Below are 25,974 nucleotides of genomic sequence, written 5' to 3'. Positions count from 1 at the left end.
TTCCTACAAGGAAACTGATGCTGGGTGGAAAGGAAAGGACAGCAGGGAATCCACCAATTGCTATCCTGAAACTGTCCTGCAATAAAACTGTCAGGATAGCAACAACTCGCAGTCTTATTGTGAAGGCATACTAAGCATAGCCATGGGGCTTGTACAATTTATGTTAACATAATTTCTTACAGAAATTAGCAGATAACATGTTATAGCAACTGCCTAGATGAGTCCTATGTGGATGCACTTTTTAGCTAATGAATTTGCACTACTGTTCAAACTTTTTTCATCCCTGGAGAGCAATTTATATTTATATGCTGAGATAAGAGTTAGTACTAAAATTCATTTTCAACATTTGACTTATGGGCTTTTTTGGTACATTCATTCCATTTAACATTTTCAAATGTAGCTCAATAACTAGCATTTTAGCATTTACACGGTCTGGTGCCTCTGCAACTCAGTATGGCATGTCACTATCCTTGATAATTTTGCAAAACTATAATGACAATTTCTGTTAGATATAGAATTTTAGAAACTTATTATGTAAGTTTGTACATGTGCTTCGTAACTTAACATGAATGGGTTTTCTCTGTACAGCCAGCTCAACAATAATGACCTAAAATGATTGTAAAATATACGGATCTTTTCTCCGTCCTGAATTTATATGGTTATATCCAAACACGAACTCCTTAATTTGCTCTAGTTCTGCTTCTACTTATCATCATTTCATAATATGAAGTGAAAAACAATATCACGTTATGTTAAACGCTCACAGACAATACTGAATTTTAGGAAGTAGCATTTAACTTGCAGTAAAATAATTTCCTTTTCTTATTACTGAGACAAGGTATTTCTCAGCTCTATTTGGAGACCTCAAGAGATTGAAAAAATGGAAATGAGTATAGAATGAAAATACAAATAAATTCAGCTTAAATACAGTATCTGTGAATGATTCTTAAGCATCAGATACCTTCAAAAAGAGCAACATACAATCAGGAAAGTTTAGGAAGAAAAGAGAAGAACACCCGTTGTTTTCTCAATTGTTATGGAAAATGTATTTTTCTGGCACTTATTTTTCTCTTAAGAGAGGGTATGGATGTTACTTAGAATATTTTCACCCAATCTTATAAAAATATTTTCAGGAATAAGGGTTGAATTGTCATGGAGGCTTCATTAAAGATTATCACTGTCTCAGCCAGAATGGCTCCTCAGCAATGGAAGAAAACAACAGTCAGTTCAGAAGTTGTAGCTGAGTAGAGGGCAAACAAAAGGACTGAATTGGGGGAGAGATAGATTAGTGGAGAAGTTGAAGTGGGCTGCCCTGCTTCAGGTTTCAGACACATACACACAAACACACGCACAGTTTCTTGGAAGATTGTCAGTTTTACTTCAAGGTTGAAGAGTTAACAATGAATTAAAGGAATGTAAATGAAGCAAAGTCTTGCCTGCAAAATCTGCTTAGAAATAGGAGCTGCAGAAGAATCAGCTAGAATCAGTCCAAGTTTTAGCGATCTGAACCAAGATTGTCATGGAATCTAAAGGTCAGGGATTTGTGATTAGAATCCACACACAAGCTTCAAGACCCGACATTTATGAAGACTCTCAATCATCCAGGTCATTGCAGTCCCAAAGGTACTGTCAGATCTGCCTCAGCTTTAAGACTCCTTGGCTCCATTTGTTGCAAAAGGCAAATCTTTATTAGAAGTCAAGTGAATTGCCATGAAGCAAAGCCAGAACTGAAATTTGCATGCCAAATCCCCAAGTGTAACTTTCACCCTTTTGGACACTTCCCATTGCTGCCCCCACCCCCCAAATCATCCAATCAATTTTAAAGATGTTTTTTGAAATGATCCCTCTGGGTGTAGACTGGATTGCAGCTGCATTCTTCTTGCAGTGGAGAGACCTTGAAATGCAGCCTTGGAAAGGCATGCTTACTTCTATTACTTTCAATTTCCCCTTCCCTTCCACCCTCCCTCTAGGGTCTGTGATAGAGGTGGCAGTTCTGACAGTGCTTTTTCCAAAAGGCAATTGGACTTTCTTGGTTTTTTTTTTCTTTGAAAACATTTCACTTCTCATCCAAGAAGCTTCTTCAAAGTTTCTTGGATGAGAAGCAAAATGTTTTTAGTGGGTGGGAGGGGAAACTAAGAAAGTCCAGTTGATTTTTGGAAAAAGCATCCCTGAAACTTCAAGTCAGACATTGTTTTCAGTAGAAACCCTACCTGAGAGCTGTCTCTTAAGTAAGACTGTGGCTAGCTGTCATTAATCAGAAAGTTTACTCCTTTGATTGGCAAGGAACTTAATAAACTTTCATTATTCTCCTTACTTCTCTACTTGTCTGGAATGGGGACTGGTAGGCTTTATGTCATCCTTCTCGGACTTTTCCAGTTGTACAGGTGTTCCTATGTCTGATCAGCCTTATGTGATTCCTGTATTTGTCTTTCCCAAGGCACACATTCTCCAAGCTCACTTGGAGCAACTTCTTCAGGGTTTGATTCAGACTCAGAATCTGACTACTGCGTCTGGGTCATGATAACAGCAGAGCAAGAAAAGTGTGAGGTCCTTACATAACAGCAGCAGTCCTCATCTAAATGACCAGGACTGCGATCACTAAGCAGTGTGGTTGTGAAATGTTCGGCCAAATGACTGTTTCACTAAGTGACAGAAATTCTGGTCACAATTAAGATTGTTAAGCAAGTAATACATGGACTATAAATATAACTTGATAGCACTTTTCTGAATCAGTTTTTCAGAATGAAAAGGCAAAAAAAGTAATAACGGTACATGCCACATCCACAAAATATTTTCTTCTAAAATGATAATCAAGAAATAATACCGCTAATAATTATTACTGGAGAAAAAACAACCACTTCCAAACATTTTAGAAAAAGCATTTAACCATGAGAAATTTTTTTGACATAATTATTAAAAATATAGTTTGCCAACTTGAGCTTTCTATCAAAAAAAAAAAAGATAGCCTTTTATAATAGTTGATGCTTTCGGGTTCTTTGTTCTGCTTCACAGAATTTAGACTGTTAGAATTATCCTAGCTGTCTAAAAGAAAGAGATTTATTAAAAAAATACTGTAAGGTTTTACATATTTTGTCAACCATGAAAATTATAGTATTTAGCTCCTTTGTTGTGGTGAAGCAGACTGAATTTGTTACTAAAACTGAAATTTCAAAATATCCACTTGACTCTGTAATAGGTTTCACTTGTTTTTACTGAATGATTTGGTAAAGAGATACCATATAATCCCATGTCATTAATTCAAAGGAAGTCATTTAATGATGATGAATTTACATAAACTTCAGTTACTGCTGAATCAGAACTAAAGAACTGATAACGTAGTTCTAAATGCATATTGTTCTATATAAAAAGGAATTTGTGATGTCTGTAAAAAAACCGTGTTAATGTATATTCTTCACCACTTTTAGCCATCACAGAAAAGAACTTTTCACTTTTAAGGATTTCACTTATTCTCTGCAATAACTTTAATCTCCTTTCCTTATTATATTCAGAAGTATTATTCATGCCTGCAAAAAGAGATATGTCTTCAATAACGTCCATGAAGTCTGTTAACTTTCCTATTAAGTATATATTTTAGGAATATTTTAACAGATACTTGCTCTTAAATTTTCAATGTTTCATTTTTTTAAAAAAAATATGTTATTTTCTTACATACAATATACTGGACATCCCAAATGTAATTTGAAAGTGTATTCTTTCATTCTTTCTTCAACTTAACCAGTAGGACAATACTGTGAATAATTGAGTAGAGCTGAAGTTACTGAAGCAGAGGGCAGGCCAATTTACTACAGATGGAGCTAAGAATCCTGTTAAGCAGAGCTGACAGTAAGTAGACACCAGCATCATGACAGGAAACTTCAAAAGGCAACTAGGATTCAATATCATGAATTTAAAACAGGAAACATGGCATAGGAATCTGAGCATATTTTTCTGAGTCAACTTTGACTTTCATGAGTACAGGTAGTCCTCAATTTACAACCACCATTGAGCCCAAAATTTCTGTTGCTAAGCAAGACAGTTGTTACGTGAGTTTTGCCTGATTTTACAACCTTTCTTGCCACAGTTGTTAAGTGAATCACTGCAGTGGTTAAGTTAGCAACATGGCTGTTAAGTGAATCTAGCTTCCCCATTGACTTTGCTTGTCAGAAGGTTGCAAAACGGGATCAAATAACTCCAAGACACTGCAACCATCATACATATGAGTCAGTTGCCAAGTATCTGAATTTTGATCATGTGACCATAGGTAGACTACAATGGTCGTTAAGTGTGAAAAATGGTCATAAGTCACTTTTTTCAGTGCTGTTGTAACTTTGAATGGTGACTAAATGAACCAAGGATTACCTGTATATCCATTTCAGGAGGTTTTGTTATTATCTTATTTCGGGCTGATCCATACAATCACATCAAATTCATTTCAGATCTGACTTTTCTGCTCCAGTTGGAAGTTCTAGCATCAGGTCACTGAAAAGAAAAAGTTGATGTTTCTATTGTTGTAAAGCTGAAAATGGAGTAAAAGAAGTTAAATCTGCACTGAAACTGCATCTACATGGAGGGAGGTATGCAGTGGGGTACCCCAGGGCTCTGTTTTAGACCCAGTACTCTTCAACATATTCATCAAATCTGCAGACGACACTAAACTAGCAAGAATAGCTGCAGCACACCAAAAAAGCCAACACAGTTCTAGGCTGCATAAACAGAGGGATAGAATCAAGATCACGTGAAGTGTTAATACCACTTTATAATGCCTTGGTATAGCCACACTACATCCAATTTTGGTCTCCACAATGTAAAAAAGATGTTGAGACTCTAGAAAGAGTGCAGAGAAGAGCAACAAAGAGGATAAAACATATAAAGACAGTTGCTGAAACTGGGTATGTCTAGTCTTATGAAAAGAAGGACTAGTATAAATATATGGTTAATATGATTGTAGAAAGATACTGCTGAACTTCTATGAATGTATTAAGGTATAAACAAGTAAATTTGTAAATAATATGATTAAGGAAAATTGGTTAAATGGACATTAATCACCGATGCGAAGGTTTTCTAGAAGTTAGTCGATGGACTTCTTGTTAATGTATAAGTGTTTACATGTATTTGTGTTTTATGTTTGTTTATGTTAATAAAATTAAAAAAAGAAAAAAGAAAAAAAAAGAAAAGAAGGACTAGGGGTGACATGTTAGCAGTGTTCTGATATCTCAGGGGTTGCCACAAAGAAGAGGGAGTCAAACTATTCTCCAAAGTACCTGAGGGTAGAACAAGAAACAATGGGTGGAAACTAATCAAGGAAAGAAGCAACTTAGAACTAAGGAGAAATTTCCTGACAGTTAGAACAATTAATCAGTGGAACCATTTGCCTCCAGAAGTTGTAAATGCTCCAACACTGGACATTTTTAAGAAGAGATTAGATACCCATTTGTCTGAAGTAGTGTAGGGTTTCCTGCCTAAGCAGGGGGTTGGACTAAAAGACCTCCAAGATCCCTTCCAATTCTGTTGTTCTAACAAATCTGTAATCTTAAGTGGAAAGAGGACAGACTTTGGATTTCTTGTTTATGTACCAGTCTGCTATGGAACTGATCAATAGAGATAGTCTAGCCATGGAGACAATCTTTTGAGCAATGTGTTGACTTTGTACAGGAGAGTCAACATTTCTAGGGCTGTCTAAACACAATTAAATAAAAGGCTTAGCTGAACTTTATTAATATGCTGAAATGTTTCATGCTTGGGATCAAGCATCTTAGTTGCAGAAGGATTGCAGGTGAGGTCCCTATCTGTAAATGGATGTCACTAGTGGACATGCATCAAGGAGAGAGATTATTTCAGATCAGCCAGCATTGTATGGATTTCTTGAATAATGGAACTGAGGGAAAGATTTGTATCACATCTGTGCCTGAAACATCAGTAAAGTTTGAGGTAATGTCAACATAGAACCTAATATACTAATGCTAAAATACAAGAGCCTTAGTAGCACAGTGGACTAATGCACTGTTATTAACATCTGCTGCTTGCAATTACTGCAAGTTCAAATCCCACCAGGCTCAAGGTTGACTCAGCCTTCCATCCTTTAAAAGGTAGATAAAATGAGGACCCAGATTGTGGGGGCAATAAGCTGACTTTGTATAAATATACAAAAGTATGAAGGCTATTGCTTAACGCATTGTAAGCCACCCTGAGTCTCCGGAGAACGGTAGCATATAAATTAAAGCAAAAAAATATATATGATAAAACCCGGTTATCATTATTTGATACTGACTGTACCTCAAAGTCTTCTGACTAAAGAAATCAATGGCTAAAAATACAAGAGTGCTAGGAAAATGGGGTCAGATGGGCTCTAATGTCAAAGGATGTTGTTGCCTTTTTCCTGTAAAAAAATTACCATATAAGCTTTGCCTCACTCCTCTCTCAGTGGGAGAACTTTGTATTCTGTCTCTTGCACAACTCAATTAACTTGACTTATATGGTTTCCATTCATAAAGTGGGTTGGGTAATTTCTCCCTTCATATCATGTATCAAATCATCAGCCTTTGCAGGAGAAAAGAAAGACATAAGTGACATTTAGCTTTCTTAAGTACCCAAATATCTTCTGAGTAAAATAATAATATATATTTTGGGATGGATGAATACATTTTATATATGTGCATCTAAGAAATAACTGCATTTTCAATCCTTTCCATTACAAACTAATGTAGATGTCTTTTTTTTAACAAAAGCTATTCAGAAATTTCCTTCTCTTTGAAATAATCTTGCAAAAAACCAATTTGCATTCAAAATGTACCTCTATTAGTTTCATGATTAGAAAGCTCCGTTTCAACAAATCAAGTATGTGAGTGCTCATTTGTGATCTTAAAAAGAACATGTTATAAAATCATAGATGGAAACAATATTCTTTTTCTCTCCTGTGGGAAACAAAGCACCTTATAACAGCTCCTTAAATTGTGACATCTTATATTTTGGGGGGTTTTCCCCCTAAAAAGTTTTTAAATAAACCATTAAAACAAATCATTCTAACAAAGCATTAGACATGTCAATGAACACAGTTAAAGTTATATATTCATAAATCTGTTCATAGAATGTGAGATAAGCTCTGATAGGAAAACTAGTTCCTTTACTATTGATAATATCATAAGAGGACAGTATGTTAGTCTTTGGTGGCAAAAAAAAAAAATCAGGAATCTAGTAGAACTTTTTCAGAATATCTTATTTCATTGAAAGGCATGCTATTCATCTTTTCAATATAGATTCCTAGAAATATTGTATATTCAATAGAAAATATACTATCACTGAATTTTCTTTCTAAAAAGAAAAAGAATATTCAGTGCAATTCTATTTGTTATGTGCTTAACACTATAGCCCAGAACTGAGAAGACAAAAAATGAAATCTACCCCATCTTGAAACTCACTTGGAAATTTTAGAAGAGTCATTCTTCCTCTTCCTAAATTACTTCAGAGTACTGTTCTTTGTCATAAAAAGGAGGAAGAAGTGAAACACTGATTGGATTTTGAACATTCAGGGGGAAAAGTGTGGTACAAACATAGTAAGTCAGTAAATAAATAAAGTTCTACTGCAAGTAAAGAGGAGATAGACAGCTATATTATAAGTGATCAGTGTGGGTGAGATGACAGGGTATATATTTCTTCATTTCTGACCAGCAAAGTTGACTCCTTGTCAACACATTTTTGATCTAAAGGAGATTCACAGTCCAGCAAACCCAAAAAAGTCATTTTTGCAATAGTTTTTCAATGCTCTGCTACCACAAGAGAGATTATTTCTACAAGATGCTTTGATAATGTCTTAAGATTCTATTAATGAAGAAATTAAATCAAGTTTATCCCATTAGGATAGTGTGTCCACATAAGCAGTTATTTCTGTTATATGCAAGACGACATTTAAGATGAAAAATTGCTGAATGCATTTTCAGTGTTTTTTCTAAATAGCTAAGAAGGAGGAGACACGATGGCTCAGTGGCTAAGATGCTGAGCATGTTGATCGAAAGGTCGGCAGTTCAGTGGTTCAAATCCCTAGTGCTGCATAACGGGCTGAGCTCCCGTTACTTGTCCCAGCTTCTGCCAACCTAGCAGTTTGAAAGCATCTAAAAAATGCAAGTAGAAAAAAAGGGACCACATTTGGTGGGAAGGTAACAGCGTTCCATGCACCTTTGGCATTTAGTCATGCCGGCTACATGACCATGGAGATGTCTTCAAACAGCGCTGGCTCTTCGGCTTTGAAACGGAGATGAGCACTGCCCCCTAGAGTCGGGAATGACTAGCACATATGTGTAAGGGAAACCTTTACCATTTTATTACAATACAAGCCCTACTCCTTTTGTATGTGCATTGTGACATCACACACATGTAAGAGCAGAACTTGTGATACAATGCAACAATGCTGTTTTCATCATTCTAACAAAATATTTGATCCTGCAGATTTTTTTTGCCTTAGTTCTTTGTAAACTATATTGAAATGTGCCATAAGTACAATGTTTACTGACTTTTCTGTGACTAAATATAAGAACACATTAAGTAAAAGGTAGGAACTGCAATAAATCAGTAAATAATGCAATAAATCAGAATCACTGAAATGTTCACACAAACATAGTATTTGTATTTAACGCATTGTATTTAATGCATAGTATTTAACGCATTGTAAGCCCCCCTGAGTCTCCGGAGAAGGGCGGCATATAAATTAAAGCAAAAAAAAAATTGAGAAAGGGGAACCACTGTAACAATATATTTTTCTAAGCCACAAAAATATTTTTTCTCTAAGTAATAGGGTAACTCTTTTATGAAGAGAAGCAACAACTTTTGTAACAGTTAACTTAGAAAAAATAAGTGAGACGTGATAGTTATATACAAATATATATATTGGATAGTAAACATAAAAGAGCCTTCCATTATTCTCGCAAGCTACTAACACCCTCATGTGACCAAATAATACTAAAAGGTAGAAATTCAGGCACATAAGAGGAACTATTTTTTAATTATATAAAAATGTGAGCTTATTATCAAGTAATATACTGTGGTCTTTACAGAATTGCTGAACACTATCAGTTATTAAAAGAAATAATGCACTCTGGATATTAAAATATAACCAATCAATTCAATTTGTTAAATAGTATTTGAGGCTAATTGCTTACAGGCAACCAAAATACTTGGTATTCAATAATTAAATCAAGTGGTTTACAAGCTAACATAAACATCTTAAACTGTTAACAACTATAGGGAATTTAAAACATTCAATGAGAGAAAGGCAATGAATATGAAAGGAGTAAGAAGCAGTAGTCTGAGTTCAATAAGAAAATATAAAAAGTAAAATATTCATTATGTGCTTGTGTGTGCTCCTTTAATTTATACAGTTGCAGTGAATTTTTAACAGGTTCAGGTCATTCTAATTTTGTTTAAGGCTAAACAACTATAGGCTATAATCTGTCAGAAATGTCTCTCTGGATTCTCGATAGAACAAACAGGGAAGACTAGGTAGAAAAGAATTAATTAACCCAAGTTTGATATTAAAACTCAAAACAAGAACAAAGTAATATCCGAGCAATTTAGCTTCTTAGGACATTCCATTAAAGATCTCAAGGGAGCCATTTTGGATAAAGGAGCTTCAACAGTATGATTAAGCAAGTATTGCATGGATTCCCATCAAAATGTTTCAGGCTACCTCAGACGATCTCAACAAACCCAATGTGTTTTTTCACACATTACAGTTTTAATTGATAAGGTACCTGTAATTTTCTCACCTCTACCTATTATCTTATATCTGCTTAAACACCTTATTTTTGCCCATCTGTTTAAGTCTTGCACCAGGCTACTGCTCCATGCATCTGATAAAGTAATTGGTAGCTCCCAAAAGTTCATATCCTTTTAATAACATTTGTTAACTAGACTCCTCCTGAAGGGTAAAAGATGATTGAAATTATTTCATGGGCAAAAGTGTGGCATTTCTTAATACAGGGATGTCAAACTCCTGGCCCGCAGGCCAAATCCGACCCACAGAGTGCTTAGATCTTTCCCACAGGGCCTTCCTGGAAACGACGAAAGACCGGTCCACGGTGCCTCTGTCAGCAAATATGGAGCTCAGGAGGGACGCCCATGGCCTTCCGAATTCCGTTTTCACGGGCAGAGTGTTGCAGGAGGCTGTCACAGCCAAAAACAGAGCTCAGGAGCCCATTTTCACTGGCAGAGTGCTTGGGCCCCCACAGGCACCCTGACACGACTGCTATCAAGATGGCCCCACCCACCTGGCCACACCCACCCTGGACATGCCCACCCAGCTCCCCAAGGTCAAATACAATACTGATACGGCCCTCAATGAAATTGAGTTTGACGCTCCTGTCTTAATACTCCTTTAAACAAAATGAATTTGGGGGGATTATACTGCAACTGTGGCGACCAGTTACCTGAACCTAAGATTGCAAGTTCCTTAAAGAATGACAGCAGATGTGTATTAATCCATAAATCAGCTTTTCCTCTTTACATAAAAGTTGTTGCATAGCTCACACTTATTTATTTTGGACTTCTTGAAGCTCAACTTCCTGTCCCTGTGACTGAAGCTCCTGTTACCAGAAGATTAAACGTGTGAATTATGGTCCACAATAATTTGCATAATAATTTTAGCAGCACAAAAAAGCAACAATTTTCCCAAATAAAAATCATAAAAGCAAGATGAAAACCAAACAAAAAAATAGTAAAAGATATTTTGTCAGAATGACAGGTTAGGAAGTGTTGTGTAAATTGAGAACAAAATAGCAAAGAGGTAAAATATAGCTCAATGCTATATTATAGCTTCTATAATTTTTTTAGTAAAGATACTATATGGAATAACTTGAATAAATCAAGTATTTCTTAAATTCACAGTGGATTACTGAAGTCACTAGGTCAGTGGTGGGTTCCTCCCGATTCAGTCCGGTTCGGCCGAGCCGGTAGCGGTGACGATATGATGTCACCGAACCGGTTCTCCCCCCCACCCTCCCACCCTCCCACCCCCCCACCCCCACGTTATTCTTTTATTTGGCCCCACCCCCAATCTATTGCTGCCTCCTGAGTCCCAGCTGATGACTAGATGGAAAAAAACTGTTTAAACTCTTGCCGCGGGGCTTCAAAGGGCCGTCCTACAGCTGATCAGTGTTAAAAGCAAACAAATGAGTCGGGTTGTAAGTGCGAGGACTGGTCGTAAGTGTGAGGACCTCCCAGAAATGACTCTGACCAGCTAGCCACGCCCACCTAGTCACATGACCTCTAAGCCACACCCACAAAATAAGTCACGCCCACAGAACCAGTAGTAAAAAAAATTAGAACCCACCCCTGCACTAGGTCCTCTTATGCTCTGAATCTATTATGTAAAGTCTGAATTCCCTGGAGTGGATATGGCTACACACAGACCAATTCAAGAGAAGCAATCCATGTCCCTGGCAAATGGAATTCCCTAAACTGACAGCTCCTACAACTTAATCTGATTTGTGCTGCAGGTGGATAAATATTCTCTATAAACTCCATAACTGATAGATATTGCCAAAATCAAATAAAATAGCAGTGAAGAAAATGAGCTATCCTAATCCATATTGTGCTGAAACTCAAATGCATCTGAAATCAATCAGCTTGTTCTAACTCATGCACATTTTTATAACTTTTATTGAAAAATGGCATCTAGACGACTTGACAGGATAAGTATTTTCTTTTACCATTTTAATCATTTTCTAAACCACTGATTTCACTGATTCATATATTATCAGATCTATGGCCTAATCAACCTGGTAAAATTAGATATAAAGTCTTTCACTAGAAAAACGTATTGTTCCCTTGATAAATGATATATTTAAGGCTATTATAGCATATCAATTTTTGTGTTAAAAATCTTATTAGAGATCCTAGGACAGAATTCCAGGAAATTTTATGGATCCTTTATGAAATAGTTTACATTGTGACCTTCATTGAAGCAATCCTATCTTCGATGTAGAGTATAATCAATATATCATTGATGAAATAAGTATCTAGAAGAGGCAAGCATTATATCCTACTGCAATTTTAAGAAAACTTTATGAAAGAATATACATTATACCTGCCAGGAATTACTAGTTTAGCTTTCTATATACCACCAGAAATATAAAGTAATTTTTAATAACTGTAAGTAAAATCGACTTCATTTTACGTCTGAACTGAAAGGCCTCAAGTAGCCCATAGCACAAGATCAAGGGATGAGAAGGGAGGGCCATCTGCTGAATCATCCACAGAACTGCAGGACTTGAAGCACTTTGTTCCTGTGAAACTGATTAAGCTTGGCAAGATACTAGCTGAAGTAGTTTTGTAGGAAGGCACTATTAAATATAGTCATTGCCGATAAAAGAGAAAAAGCCTTTGGCAGTTCTAGATAAACCAGTGATCAACATAATAAATTCATAGCCATAAGCAAACTTCAGAGAACTTTACAGCCTATAAAATCTACAGTTCTGCATATGGAACATGTTTCATTCAGCAATCTTGGATGCTCAGAATTAAAGGGACAAAATCCAGCATCTGAAATATTATTCTTGACTATATATATATTTTTTGTCAAGGGTCATTATAATCCAACTTGTCTTAATACTCAGTTTCATCACCTTTCTTCAGACAATCAGCAATCTTCCCAATTATTTCAGTTGTGATTTAGCAGACATTTTGCCTGCCTAAAATCAAGAACAAAATATAAGGTGGTGCTCCGCTCCATTGAATATGAATGAAAATGTCATTTATAATTTTTCCAACTTCTTGTTTCATCATTGTTCAAGCAAAAAGCACATGAGTTCCTTAATCTCAGCAATCAATGAAGGCTTTAGCTTCCTAAGAAATGACAACATATTTTATCAATGAGTTCTTGAAAACTGCAGAAACAGGTAGTCCTTGATTTACAACCATTCATTTAGTGATTGTTCAACTTGACAACAGCACTGAAAACAGAGACTTATTATTGTTTTTGTACTTATGACCTTTGCTGCATCCCCATGGTCATGCGACCAAAATTCAGACCCTTATGACAGTTGAAGTGTCCCAGGATCATATGATCATCTGACAAATGAAGTCAATGGAGAAGCCACATTCATTTAACAACTACATTACTAATTTACAGTAATTGCAGTGGCAAGAAAGGTCATAAAACAGGGCAAAACTCACTTAACAACTGTCTTGCTTAGCAATCAAAATTTTGGACTCAATTGTGGTTGCAAGATAAGGACTACCTGTATAACTTAATGGCAGCAAAGCTACAACTTCACAGTTTTCAGTAACAGACCTGAACAATCACTAAGATGATCAGATAAAGTCATGTTTGTTTACAGAATTACTTCTTGATCTATTCCCAAGCGGGATTTCTTTGCCATGATACCAAATCTCTAGAATGCTTTCCACTTTAAGATTCTAGAAGTACATAGCACCATCTCTTTTGTGCAGCTATTTAAGAGCAATTCTCTTCCCCTGATATAATTGTAGGCCAAAGAGATGCTGCTTGAAGAACAATCAGGTAGCAGAGGGCATAGCCCTCAGCTGATAATGGGCAGCTGAAGTTCAGAAGGGGCTCTTCTAGCATATCAGGATGTAAAGGAGAAGTGGGAAATCTGTACTTTCAGATTTGTAAGAATCTGTTATTGTAACATTACAATAAAATAGAATTGGTTTATCTGATTATGGTTTCTGTCTAGTATACTTGAGAAGACTGGTTTTGTATATGTATCCTACATGATTTTTCTCCTTCCCTTCTCCTTTTAATTTCTATCAACATTTTAAACTGTCATGTTTGTAGTCCCAAAAGTGCTTTCTTTCAAAAGGCAACTGGATTTTCTTGTCCTCACAAGAAAGTCCTCACAAGAAAGTCCTCACAAGAAAGTCCAATTGCCTTTTGAAAGACTGCACCTTTGGGATAACGATGACCTGGATGACTGAGAATCTCCATAGACATTTGTCATCTTTGTATTATATTTTTGTTCATCATCTAAATACAGACATCTACTAGAAACATTTTTAGAGAGGAATGTATTATATATTCCATTATATAAATGAAGGACAATATTTTTATAAGCAGACCATTCCATTTTTAGTTTTCAGTTCAAATGTTCAGAATTCGTGTCATATAAAGACCTCTGCCATTAATTCCTGTAATTCCATCTTTGATTAGATAGACAATACTGAGACAAACTTCTATTTATTTTTTAGATATATATTTTGCTTTTCTCCAGGAGTCTTAGGTGGCTAACGCAGGAGGGTATTACAGTATTGGCACAATTACACATTGGTTAAGGTTGTACTTGAATCTAGGTCTCACTAGTACTAGTACAACTTATATATTGCACAATGTGCTCCAGTCTTATACATGACAATATGTTAGAATAATCATATCATAGTAAGAAATTATACTACTCTGAGGAGTCCTTGATGCTCTCTGAGCTTGGGTTTTTTTTTTTAACAGATGTTTCATTATCCAAACTAGATAACATATATAAGAGCCTTGGTGGCGCAGTAGACTAAAGTGCTGTTAAGTAGCACCAGCTACCTGCAATTACTGTAAATTCAAATCTCACCAGGCTCAAGGTTGACTCAGCCTTCCATCCTTTCGAAGTAGGTAAAATGAGGACCCGGATTGTGGGGGTAATAAGCTGACTTTGTATAAAAAAAGAACACCGCTTAGGGGGCCCCGAAAGCCGTACTAAGCAGGTATATACAAAAGTATGAAGGCTATTGCTTAACGCATTGTAAGCCGCCCTGAGTCTCCGGAGAAGGGCGGCATATAAATCGAACCAATAAATAAATAAATAAATAAATAAATAAATAAATAAATAAATAAATAAATAAATAAATAAATAAATAAATAAATAAACAAACAAACAAACAAACAAACAAACAAACAAACAAACAAACATCAATTGTCACCTGTTAAGCTTCTTGACTGGAGTAACTGAAAGCAAATCCCATTCCATATTAGCATTCAGTTAGCTTTCAAGGACAGAACCAACTTAGAACTAAGGAGAAATTTCCTGGCAAGTGAGAACAATTAACCAGTGGAACAGCTTGCCTGCAGAAGTTGGGGATATTCCATCATTAGAGATTTTTAAAAAGAGATTAGAAAGCCATTTCTCTGAAATGGTATAGAGTCTCGTGCTTGAACAGGGAGTTGAACTAGAAGACTTCCAATTCTGTTATTCTGATAATGTAACTTAGTTTGGGTAATGAAATGACTGCATGAAGACAGCCAAGCTCAGAGAGCACCAAGGACCTCTTATTTCAACCCTGAGCTACAAATATTGTCATTTATTGATTATACTATTCTATTCAGCTGAATAGATTGGAACATATTCAAAAAAGGACAGTAAGGATTATACAGATTCTGGAGAAGAGACAATTAAAAGACAGTACAAATGTCTGTCTTTATTGTTTACTATAATGAATCATAAAGATGGAACAATTTTTTGCTTTGCTGAGCCGTATGGAAACATAAACTCAACAGGTTTAAATTATAGGAATGAAGAATTTATTAAAATTAATCAGGAATTTCTGATATAAAAAGATTCTTATTTGGAATCTCTTAAGAAGGATGTTATTACACTGGATATTTTGCATTGGAAATGGATGAAGTGAAGGATATTTGATTTCAAATTTGTAATTCTGTGGTTCTGAGTATAATTAGACAAATATAAGTGCACCTACTAAAAGAGATGCCTGCTGAACCTCTGCCTGTCTTTTCCAATCATCTTCTGCCGAAGGAGGTAATGCTGCCCTAACATTGCCTCAAATATGATTGCATTAATAAATCACTTTAGATGCAGAGATGCAGCAGTGACCTTCCTTCAAAAGAAGCTACCTATTAAATATCTGCTCCAGTGTTCCCTTCTTCTATTCATGAGCTGGATTCAGGAAAGGGCCTTGTGTATAAATACAGAGATTGGATTCAGAGGATGTGATCCTTCTTATTCTGTAAGAATAAACATTCAAAAGAAAAGGTGGTTGAATTAATTCCCAATTCAAAAAACTATACAATAGAGCTGAGAATTTTTTATGCATTTTATGTTTGTGTGTATGAGAGAGAGAGAAAAATAAAGCATCCTTCGTAATGTTTCTCTGAAAAGCTAGGCATTTCAAATGAAACTTGTTTGATTAAACATAAAGAGAATGTTTGTTAAACCTGTACAATTGTCTTAAACATGTACTTGAAGATGCTGTCAAATAACTAAACCATTGTAATATTTAGCCAAACATTCTTGCAACCACCCATCTCTATTCATCCCAGATGAGAAAAAAGGTAACTTTAATTACCAAGTAGAAAAATAGGGACCACTTTGGTGGAAGGTAACAGCATTCCATGCACCTTCAGCATTTAGTCCATGCCTGCCACATGACTACGGAGACGTCTTTGGACAGCGGTGGCTTTTCGGCTTAGAAACGGAGATGAGCACCGTCCCTAGAGCCAGACTAGCACTCTTGTGCAGGGAAACCTTTACCTTTACCTTTAAATATACTGAGTTATGGATCTGGTTAATTCAGCTAATTGTAGTTGAGTTAATCATAGTTTGGATATTGGATACAATGTTAACAGACTAATTTAACTTGTTGATGGTACACTCTTACTGAGAGGAACCCAACTATTAGAAAGCTCTGCCAGGTACCATTTGGTTCAAATACATTAAGACACAGAAATGTTTATCTCTTCCCATCCTTCCTGGAACTGTCTTTTAAACTAAATAATTGATTGATACAAAATAGTTATAATACCACTTATTTAAAATACATTCCATCCTAGACAGAAGACATGACAAATGTCTGAGGAGGTGCTTTATGATTCACTGGAACCTCAAAACATTGCTCAGCATCCTCCATAACCTGTGAGAACATTTAAAATTAGGATGTTTGACTTCAAAAGATGTTCCTGATTGCTTATGGGAAAAATTTACTACACTTTCCACCAATTGGGGAGAGGGAGGGTGCCTAATTTATTAGGGTTAATAAATTAAGCCTAATTTATTATCCAAGATGCCCTAGCACCGTGATGGCGAACCTATGGCGTGCATGCCACAGGTGGCACACAGAGCCATCTCTGTGGGCATGCCAGCCGTCACCCCAGTCTAGCTTTATCACGTATGCACGCGTGCCTTCTGCCGGCTAACTGGTTTTTGGGTCTCTGCCACGCATGCACAGGAGGCAGGGCGCATGTGGGGGATGCGTGCATGAACCCCCAAAATGCAATGCACCCTGTTTTTGGCCTGGAAAGCCTCCTGCACCAACCTAGAAGCCAAAACAGGGCACGGGGGCACCGCGCGAGCCCCCCCTGCAACCCGTTTTGGATTTGGAAAGCTTCCTGCACCAACCTGGAAACCAAAAATGGGCGAGTAAGAGCCTGGGTGCATGCACGGGGGCACGCACAAGGGGGGGTGCATGCGGGCGGGCATGGGTGTGTGTATGTGCTTGCATTGCATTTGGGGGTTGCATGCGCGCTTTGGGCACTCAGCACCGAAAAGGTTAGCCATCACTGCCCTAGCATTCTCATTTACTGAATATAAAACAATCTAACCTTTTTTTAAAAAAAATAAAAGCACAGGAGGCCGAGAAGGAACAGGAAGAGAAGAATCTCTAGTTTTATTATGAAATGAGTCTAGAATGTTAATAACATCATTAGTTAACACTTCTGTCTGAACAGAGTTTGTGTAACATGCTAGTTAATATCAACTATTTTGCATAGATTTCTATTCTATAGCCTATACCAGTATTATATATTTCAGTTGTTCAATGTGCAATCAGGATTCATTGCAATCCCAGACATAATCTGAAGGTACCTATTGAACGTAAGCAAAAAGTAATTCATAATTCGTAAACATAGATATCCACCCTCCCTAATGTTCATGTCTTTAAACATTCATTCCATCATATTTTTGCATGTTCCATTCTATAGAAGAGTGATATTCCCTTTATTTTTGCCAAAGTTCTCTTTTTGTGATTTGTTAAACTCTGACAAAGATTGCACACACACACACGCGCGTGCGCGCGCGCACACACACACACACACACACACACACACACACACACACACACACACATATATATATATATATATATATATATATATATATATATATATATATATATATATATATATATATATATATATTTGTCATGTTTCAAAATTCTGAAAAATATTAATTTTTTCTTTCATATTATCAGGAGGTCAAAAATCAAAATTATTTAACTGGTAAAAAATTTATTGAACCATGATATATGACTTTATTATAACCAATTTCCCTAAACAAATAAATATTAGATTTATAGATATTAAAAATGCACAACTGCCCCAAATTCTAGAAATTTGTAGAAAATATTTACATTTCTATTCACCAAAATGACTATGAAAATCCCATTAATCATAAACTATTATACTATTGTATGAGATACCTGGCAGAGAAACAAAATGACACATAAATATCCAGTTGGATATTTTTTGTTCACTCAGCTGTGAAATTTCATAAAGGTATTTAAAATATTCATTAGTGTTTCCATATCTAAAAGCATAATCATAAGCCTAGTGACATTTCATGGTCGGTTATGAAAGAACCCCTTAAATCTAAAAAAGTATGCATTATATATTAAAAACTACTCAGTGTAATATAGGAAGTAACCTGTGCATAAAAATGGGATCCTTTAATGGTTCAAATAGAACATTTAAGTTGATGTGATACAGATCATTCAATTGAAATTTCAAAATACTGCCCAAGTCTGAAAAGTTAAATCTTGAAACTCATAAATAATTATGCCATTGAATCCTTTTTTTCAACTCAACCAAGGTTTTCTAAAGTAAAATGAAATAAAATCAGGATAAAGTTTGCAAAACAATAAAAAATATTTAAAAATTAATAAAGAAAATATATTAATCCTAAAATGCTTGACAGTTTGTTCATGCTGATTATCATATAAAGAAAAGTGTGTCCAATTCATTTGTATTTTCTGTGGTGGAAAAAAAAATACAGATGTGGTAATCAGAGACATATTTTCAGATCAATTTGACATTTGAAATATCTTGATTTCTACATGCAAGGCAACCTCTTAAGAGTATTTATATCATTCCAGAATAATCACCAACCATCAGACATCCTTAAAATTAGCCCCTGTTTCTTGAAAATCAAAAGCAGAAATTTCCTGAAAAGTACTTGAGATAAGTGAAAAGGGCAATAATAAGAGGGCAAAAGTGAATTTTGATTTTTTTAACCAAAATTATTGAGCACTATTAATTCTAACAATGCTAGGAACAGAAGCCCTTATATCAATTATCATGGCAAAATATTAATATGTGTATATATACAAATAAGTTGCATTAAGAGAGTAAGAGTTGGTTCCAGGCTCTGCACCCATGTGTCAAGTCTCTATGAAAAGATTTAAGCTAAATAATATATATATATATATATATATATATATATATATATATATATATATATATATATATATATATATATATATATATATATATATATATATATATATATATTAAGCATTTTATAGGGATTTTGCTGCTTTTTTTAAGTAATAGCCATTACTTAAAGCAGGCTTTAAGGTAAACTTCTTCCTTTGGTAGAAGTTTCCACATAGCATCCTTTTGATGCAGTTCTACCAACTGATTCTCTGCTACTAAATTGAAGACAAGATGTTTTTTTTTTATTAATTTGATTTATATGCCGCCCTTCTCCGGAGACTCAGGGCGGCTTACAAGGCGTTAAGCAATAGCCTTCATACTTTTGTATATTTATACAAAGTCAGCTTATTGCCCCCACAATCTGGGTCCTCATTTCACCTACCTTTGAAAGGATGGAAGGCTGAGTCAACCTTGAGCCTTGGAGAGATTCGAACCAGCAGTAAATTGCAGGCAGCTGTGTTAATAACAGGGTGCGTAGACCACTGTACTATCAAGGCTCTTGTTAACTTGAACTAGCCACTGCTGAGCCTTTATAATCTTCAATTAACAAGCTAGTTCTGCCAAATGAAAACAGTTGGAGGGAGCATCATACCTCAACTCTTGTGGTTGGGAGATTCATATTCAATATTTTGAGGTGGTATCTCCTTAAAACCAACTGCTTCAGTGAAAACCACTTCACGTAATCCTAGCTATGAGATGGGGGAGAAACATGACAAAGATAAATCTTACATACATGGTGGCTTAAGAGAAAACACATCCTTGATCACTACTGTGTTGAAGGACTTCTATTATACTAACACAGATAGATTAGAAAACACTGCTCTAAAGTATCATAAACATAGAACAAATCTTGAAAAAAAGTAAGTCTTCAGAATTGAGCTTTTACAGTTTTTCACATCTTTAGAATGAAAGAAATAATGGTCAGATAAACCTAAAATATATGTAATAGAAATAATCACATTTTCATCCTTGAGATAAGAGCTTGTTAAATCTCCCCTTTGCAAAGTTTCATATATACAGATAAATGATAATTATAAAACTGAGTTTCAGAATTTTTAATCATATTGGGCTACAAATCTAACAAGTATCATTTGGAATTATTTTCTGACTATATTATGGAATGACCATTGCATATATTATTTGTAATCAATTTGTATATGCTCACATTGAAATCTTTTCATAAAATCAAATATATTTTGTGAAGTTTTCTTTATTTTAAGCCACCCTTTTATCTAGCAATTGGCTTGTAGAGGTTCTAAATTATTTGTGTACTTACAAAGTTGTTTATTTTAGAATTCAAGAAACACATGAATTTCAATATGTAGTAGTTTCCAGAGCTACACATACTTAGGAATATTTTTCAGAAGAGAAAGATAGTAAACTAACTTTATAAAGTAACAGTTCTTAAAATAGAATGCAGTGGAACTGAGAATAAACCACATCCATTAAACAGATGTTAAATATTCATAGCCTTATTGGACTTCACATATTTTCCAGTTTTGGTTCTTACTTGTATTCACATGATTTCTACTTTTTTATTCTAAAAGGAGATTTTATTTATATTTAATACTTTAATACTTGACCACACAATGGTTTGCCAGTTAAGCAATTTTAGGTTAAAGCATGAAATTGCTATTTTACTGAAAATGTTCCCTACCATTGAACTATATTCTCATAATATCCTGTATTTATTTCCATTTCTATACATTCTGCATGGAATGTTGGTATATTATGAGTTGTAACATATCATAATATCCATCTACTTGTAATTATCACTGAATCCCAACTGTCTTAGTTCATGGTGATTCTGATAATTCACTAATAAATACAGCCTCAATTTTGTAATTCTACATCTTTTTTGTTCTTCTTTTTAGCCTTTTTCATTATAATTATTTCCACCTTATGTTTTTTCTCAACAAATATTAATTAAACCAAATTCAAACAGACTTCCACCTTAACTTTTTCTTCATTTGCTAGTGCCCTGAATCTCTTGTCTTTTCCACTATTTATTTCTTCAATATCTCTTCCCCAAAAGGTACATTAGGATGGGTGCATCTACAAATTACAGCCTTTTATCATTGTTAAGGGATTCCAATGATGAAGTGGTAATGTAGCAATCACTCCACTTGAAAACAGTATCTACTCGTGTCTTTTATTATTTTATGTTAATATACATGTGCAATCCTGATGGATTGGAATGCCATATTAACCACAGAAGTAAACAAATAAATACTTTAGATGGACTCCCTTCAGAGAGTGTAATTATTCTAGTTAAACACTGGACTTAATGATTTATGAACTGTCTCTCTGCTATGGATACCATCATTTTATAGCTATTATTCTATTCTGGACATCAAGGCAATCCTTGACTCAGTTATGTGGGAGAAAATCTTCACTGATTTTAACAGGACTTACTTCTATGTCAAGATGCAGAGGAAAGATACACCTTGATATGGTACTTTTCCAGAGGCAAAATCACTGAATGGTAACTTTTTGAAAAATTGTTTGGAGCATTTATTTTAAGTAAAAAAAAAGTTTACTAGTGGTGGAAGAAAGCCCCAGAAAAGGGGAAGAGAACATGGAGAACAGACTAATTAAAAAAAGAGGCAGATTTGAAACAGCAAACATCTTAAAAGGCAGTATATTGTTTCTGGATTACTATCAAATCCTTTTATGAAGTTATGAGGCAGCTGCCTCATTATCTTCATTCTGCTTTTCTGTGTGTCTTTAATAATCTGTTTAGCTTTCATTAGTTCTACTGAATCTTATTGTGATTCCCTCTGGCCTACATGCTCTTACCTGCTGCCCTTACTTTGTACATTGTGCATTGTAAGCCGCCCTGAGTCTTCGGAGAAGGGTGGCATATAAATAGAACTAATAAATAAATAAATAAATAAATAAATAAATAAATAAATAAATAAATAAATACATACATACATACATACATACATACATACATACATACATACATACATACATACATACATACATACTTTAGTTGCCCTGGCTTTTACATAGGGCTCTGAGGAGATCCCATCTTTCTGGAATCTCATCTTTCAGTGCCACACTCCTATTTGACCACTGGGGTTCCAACCCGACCTTCTCTTATTCGTTTCAATGTCTTTCAATGAATGCACAGTTCTGTCCCCCAATTTTCTATACACAGAGAGTCACTATTAACTTTTTCTGGATAACACATTGTACAATATAGAACCACCATACCAAAACCAGGTACCTTTCACTCTACCGGTCATCGTTTTTTCTCACCCCTCCCCCCCCCAAAAAGCCAATCAACTCAAAGCTTATCCTTCCCTCGATCTTCGCTCTCCAGCAACTTAAAAAAAAAAGAAGAAGAAGAAGAAGAAGAAGAAGAGACAGAGGAATAAACTTTGCAAAACAAAACAAGTAGCTTTTAAAAAGTCATGCTGCTAGGCTGCAAGATCTATCACCAGGATCAGATCGCGGGAAAAGAACAAGCTCTTCCCCGATAAGCCGATAACAAGCATTCCCTCCGAGCCTGGTCCGAACCAGAGAGATCTAGCCACAATTTTATATTTGTCGCCAGGTTTATATATCCCGAATAGCGCCGATCGAGTAGGTAAGGATAAGCGGTTTACCGCGTTGTCAGAGCCGTTCTTGCGAAGCGGTCCCCGGAAGATCCCTTTAATGCCACGGTAGTGCCCATTGCTGAGATGCCTGGAGCTGATCACCAGATAGCACGCCATGCGGGTCCGAACCCAATTAAGAACGAGCAAGTGGCTAAGCCCGTGAGGTACCGGCTCTTCGGGGTGGGCGGAGAGAAAACCGAGCAGACTTGTCTCGTGCAGCGGCTGCCGCGACCAGAGTCACCAGGCGCTGGTTCTGCGCCCCGTTTGGAATAGAAGCCCCGACGGCACCGTCACTACTCCCCCCCTTTCCCACCCACCCCCTGCCTCTCCCCCTCACTCATCCAGCGCCTGGATTGCTGCTGCCAGCAGCAGGATGGGTAAAAGGAAGAGGAGGAGGAGGCAGCAGCTGCCAAGAGCGCACGGGAGGGAGCCGAGAAGCCAGTCCACATGCTGTTTCGCTGGAAGATTCGGGGAAAAGAGCGTTGGCGCTCAACTTGGCAGGATTGGGGCAACCCTGAGCCGCCGCCGCCGCCTCCTCCTCCTCCGCCTCCCTCCCTCCCGCTTCCCTCTCACCCCGGCATTTGTCCTTTTTCTCCAGAGCTCGTTCTAAGAAATAACGGACATCCAGAGGGGAAGATTTTGGGAGCAGCGTTTTTCCATGGCTCTTTTTTCGCCGGTCTTATTCAACAGAGGCAGGGAAAGTGGGGGAACCCTCGGTTCCAAAAGTCTCCCCCGCGTCGCCGCCAGCCTTCCAGCCGCGTCAGCCGGGGCCTCACTTGGCTTCACCTTTGGCGTGCTTGGAGCCGAGGAGAGGGAAAGGGTGCGCGCGGGCGCTCTAGCCAGGCATTCATTCCCAGCTGCACTTCCCCAACCTCAGCCCAGTTGGCATTTGGAAAGAAGCAGCCACCAGTGCAGGATGACTGGCCGAAGTCTCTCTCCTTTCACTGCAGGGAAGGTTAGGCAGGATACAAGCCTTCGTCTTAGCGAAGGGGAAGGAATTGTTCAGAAAAACCTCTCCTTTCCATTCCCCCCCACCGCCAAGCCGCACAATCTTGTAAGGTTGGGCAGGAAAGTATGTGGTGTACTGCCTCGCTGTGCTCTCCCCGACCTTGTTCATTGGCTTGGAAACCTTTTGTCCCTAAAGTCCTTGGGCTGGGAAGTTCAGCTGTGCGAAAAGAGGAGCGCGCTTTTACTAGGCTGAACTAGGTGGAAATTGTCCCCCTTTCTATTCACCTTCCGCAGACAATCGCTCCACTTCCCTCTCTGTACTCGCGTCCCCTTCGGCCGCTCTTGGGTCTGGCCCTCTCCACTTTAATGGTCCAGTTGAAACGCATTAGCTGAGGTGCACTGACTCACGAAAATCTGCTTCTTTGACTTCCCCTTCAGTGTCCAAGCTGAAGGAATGGCGGGAGAGCCTGAAAAGCAGGACACGGTGGCGAGGCGAGGGTGTTGAGGGAAGGTAGGTGCGCAGGCAACCTAAACAGAAAGGAAATGCTGAATGGAACAACACCGAAGTGCCAGTTACACATCGTTTTGAAATAAATCGGTAATAAACCCAGTTCAGGAAGTTTACCTGGCTTAAGGATAATTTACACCAACTGTAGATTGTGGATTTAATGTTTCTTCCATGCAGAATAATTGAGGAGGCCTGTTTAGTCTCCAGGGTCAACAGATGTGTGAGAGGGGAGAGAGAAAGTGAAAAGAAGTGGCTTTACTATTTCTCTCAGGTGCTGGAGGCTTTTTTCTTTAAGCCTTATCTGTGTAAAGTTTATAAAACACAACTTATTATGTGTCATCAGGGGACACATAAGGAACACTGGGATTGCATAGATAAATCTTCATAGATTTTCTCCATGAGGATCCATCAAACTTGTTCTTTCAAGTATCCCTTTGTCACTATAAGTGAGTCCATATTTACATTGTGCAAAAGCAAAATGTAGGAAACCATGATGCCAGTTTATGTCGTTTATAGTCCAGACATCCAAAAAATTGGAAGCTGAAACTTCTTTTTTCCTAATTATCTCAATGACCAATTTACAGTACATAAATTAGGCACTCTAGTTGATACAGTACTATTTTCCAAGCCGAGTGAAGCCATTTGTGACATGCTAGAGGCATGTTGAGGCTAGAACATGCTAGAGGCATGTTGATAACAATTGTATCCTCACTCATGACCTGTGTTTTCCAAACTTTCCTCTGTAAAGTACTTGATGGAATTCTATGAGTCACTGTGAATGTGAGCAAAAAAAACTGTGAATGTGAGCAAAAAAAAACAACAACAGTTCACAACCAATTGTCTATCATTAGAACTTTCCCTCTTATCAGAGATTTCAGGATTTGTTTTAAAATAATACATTTTATGGAGCTTAAAAAAATGAAAAATCCCGATCTTGACTACTTTATCATTTTATTAAATAGATTATTTATGACATGCTTTGTTGAATGCTTTGCTGCAGTCAAGGTACACTGTGTCCTTAGCATTTTCCCTACCTATTTGTTCTGTCTAAAAGGAGATAAATTTAATCTTTGTTTGTAACAAAGCTTGTATTTCTTAATTGATATATTCCTATCCAAGCGCTAACAAATACACCATTTAATAATCTGCTTCAGGAACCTGCTCACCATAGATGTCAGATTGACAGGTCTATAATTTTCTGGGTTCTTCTCCTTCCCCTTTTTTGAAATTGTGTCTGTATATGCTGTCCCTCTAGTTTTCTGGGAACTCACTAATTCTCCAGGACTTTTCAAAGATTACAGTTAGCAAGTTTGCAATCACCTCCTCTTGTTCCTTCAATACTGTAAGATGTAATTCATGTGGCCCTGTAGAGTTGAACTCATTAAAATTAATTAACTGTTCTTCTCTCTTTGTCTGTTTGGAAATACAGTGCTGACCAGCTAATGTTTTCTTTTCCTTTTGAGAGAAGCAGACATTCTTTG

The 25,974-nt window shown here is 36.7% G+C and overlaps 1 protein-coding gene across 1 annotated transcript in view; it reads right to left on the bottom strand.

Moving 5' to 3' along the window:
* Positions 1-23,496, bottom strand: part of ZNF804B (zinc finger protein 804B) — a 223,435-nt gene extending 199,939 nt beyond the window's left edge. Inside the window, exon 1 of the mRNA XM_034402665.2 lies at positions 23,047-23,496. Coding sequence (XP_034258556.1) covers positions 23,047-23,154 — 108 coding nt within the window. The 5' untranslated portion in view covers positions 23,155-23,496. The remainder of the gene's footprint in view (positions 1-23,046) is intronic.
* Positions 23,497-25,974: the final 2,478 nt, after the last annotated feature.

Source organism: Pantherophis guttatus, chromosome 4 (assembly GCF_059756535.1).
Source record: "Pantherophis guttatus breed Tessera chromosome 4, ASM5975653v1, whole genome shotgun sequence".
Taxonomy (NCBI): Eukaryota; Metazoa; Chordata; class Lepidosauria; order Squamata; family Colubridae; genus Pantherophis; species Pantherophis guttatus.
The sequence above is the reverse complement of the archived record's forward strand: the minus strand, read 5'-3'. Positions and strand labels throughout refer to the sequence as shown.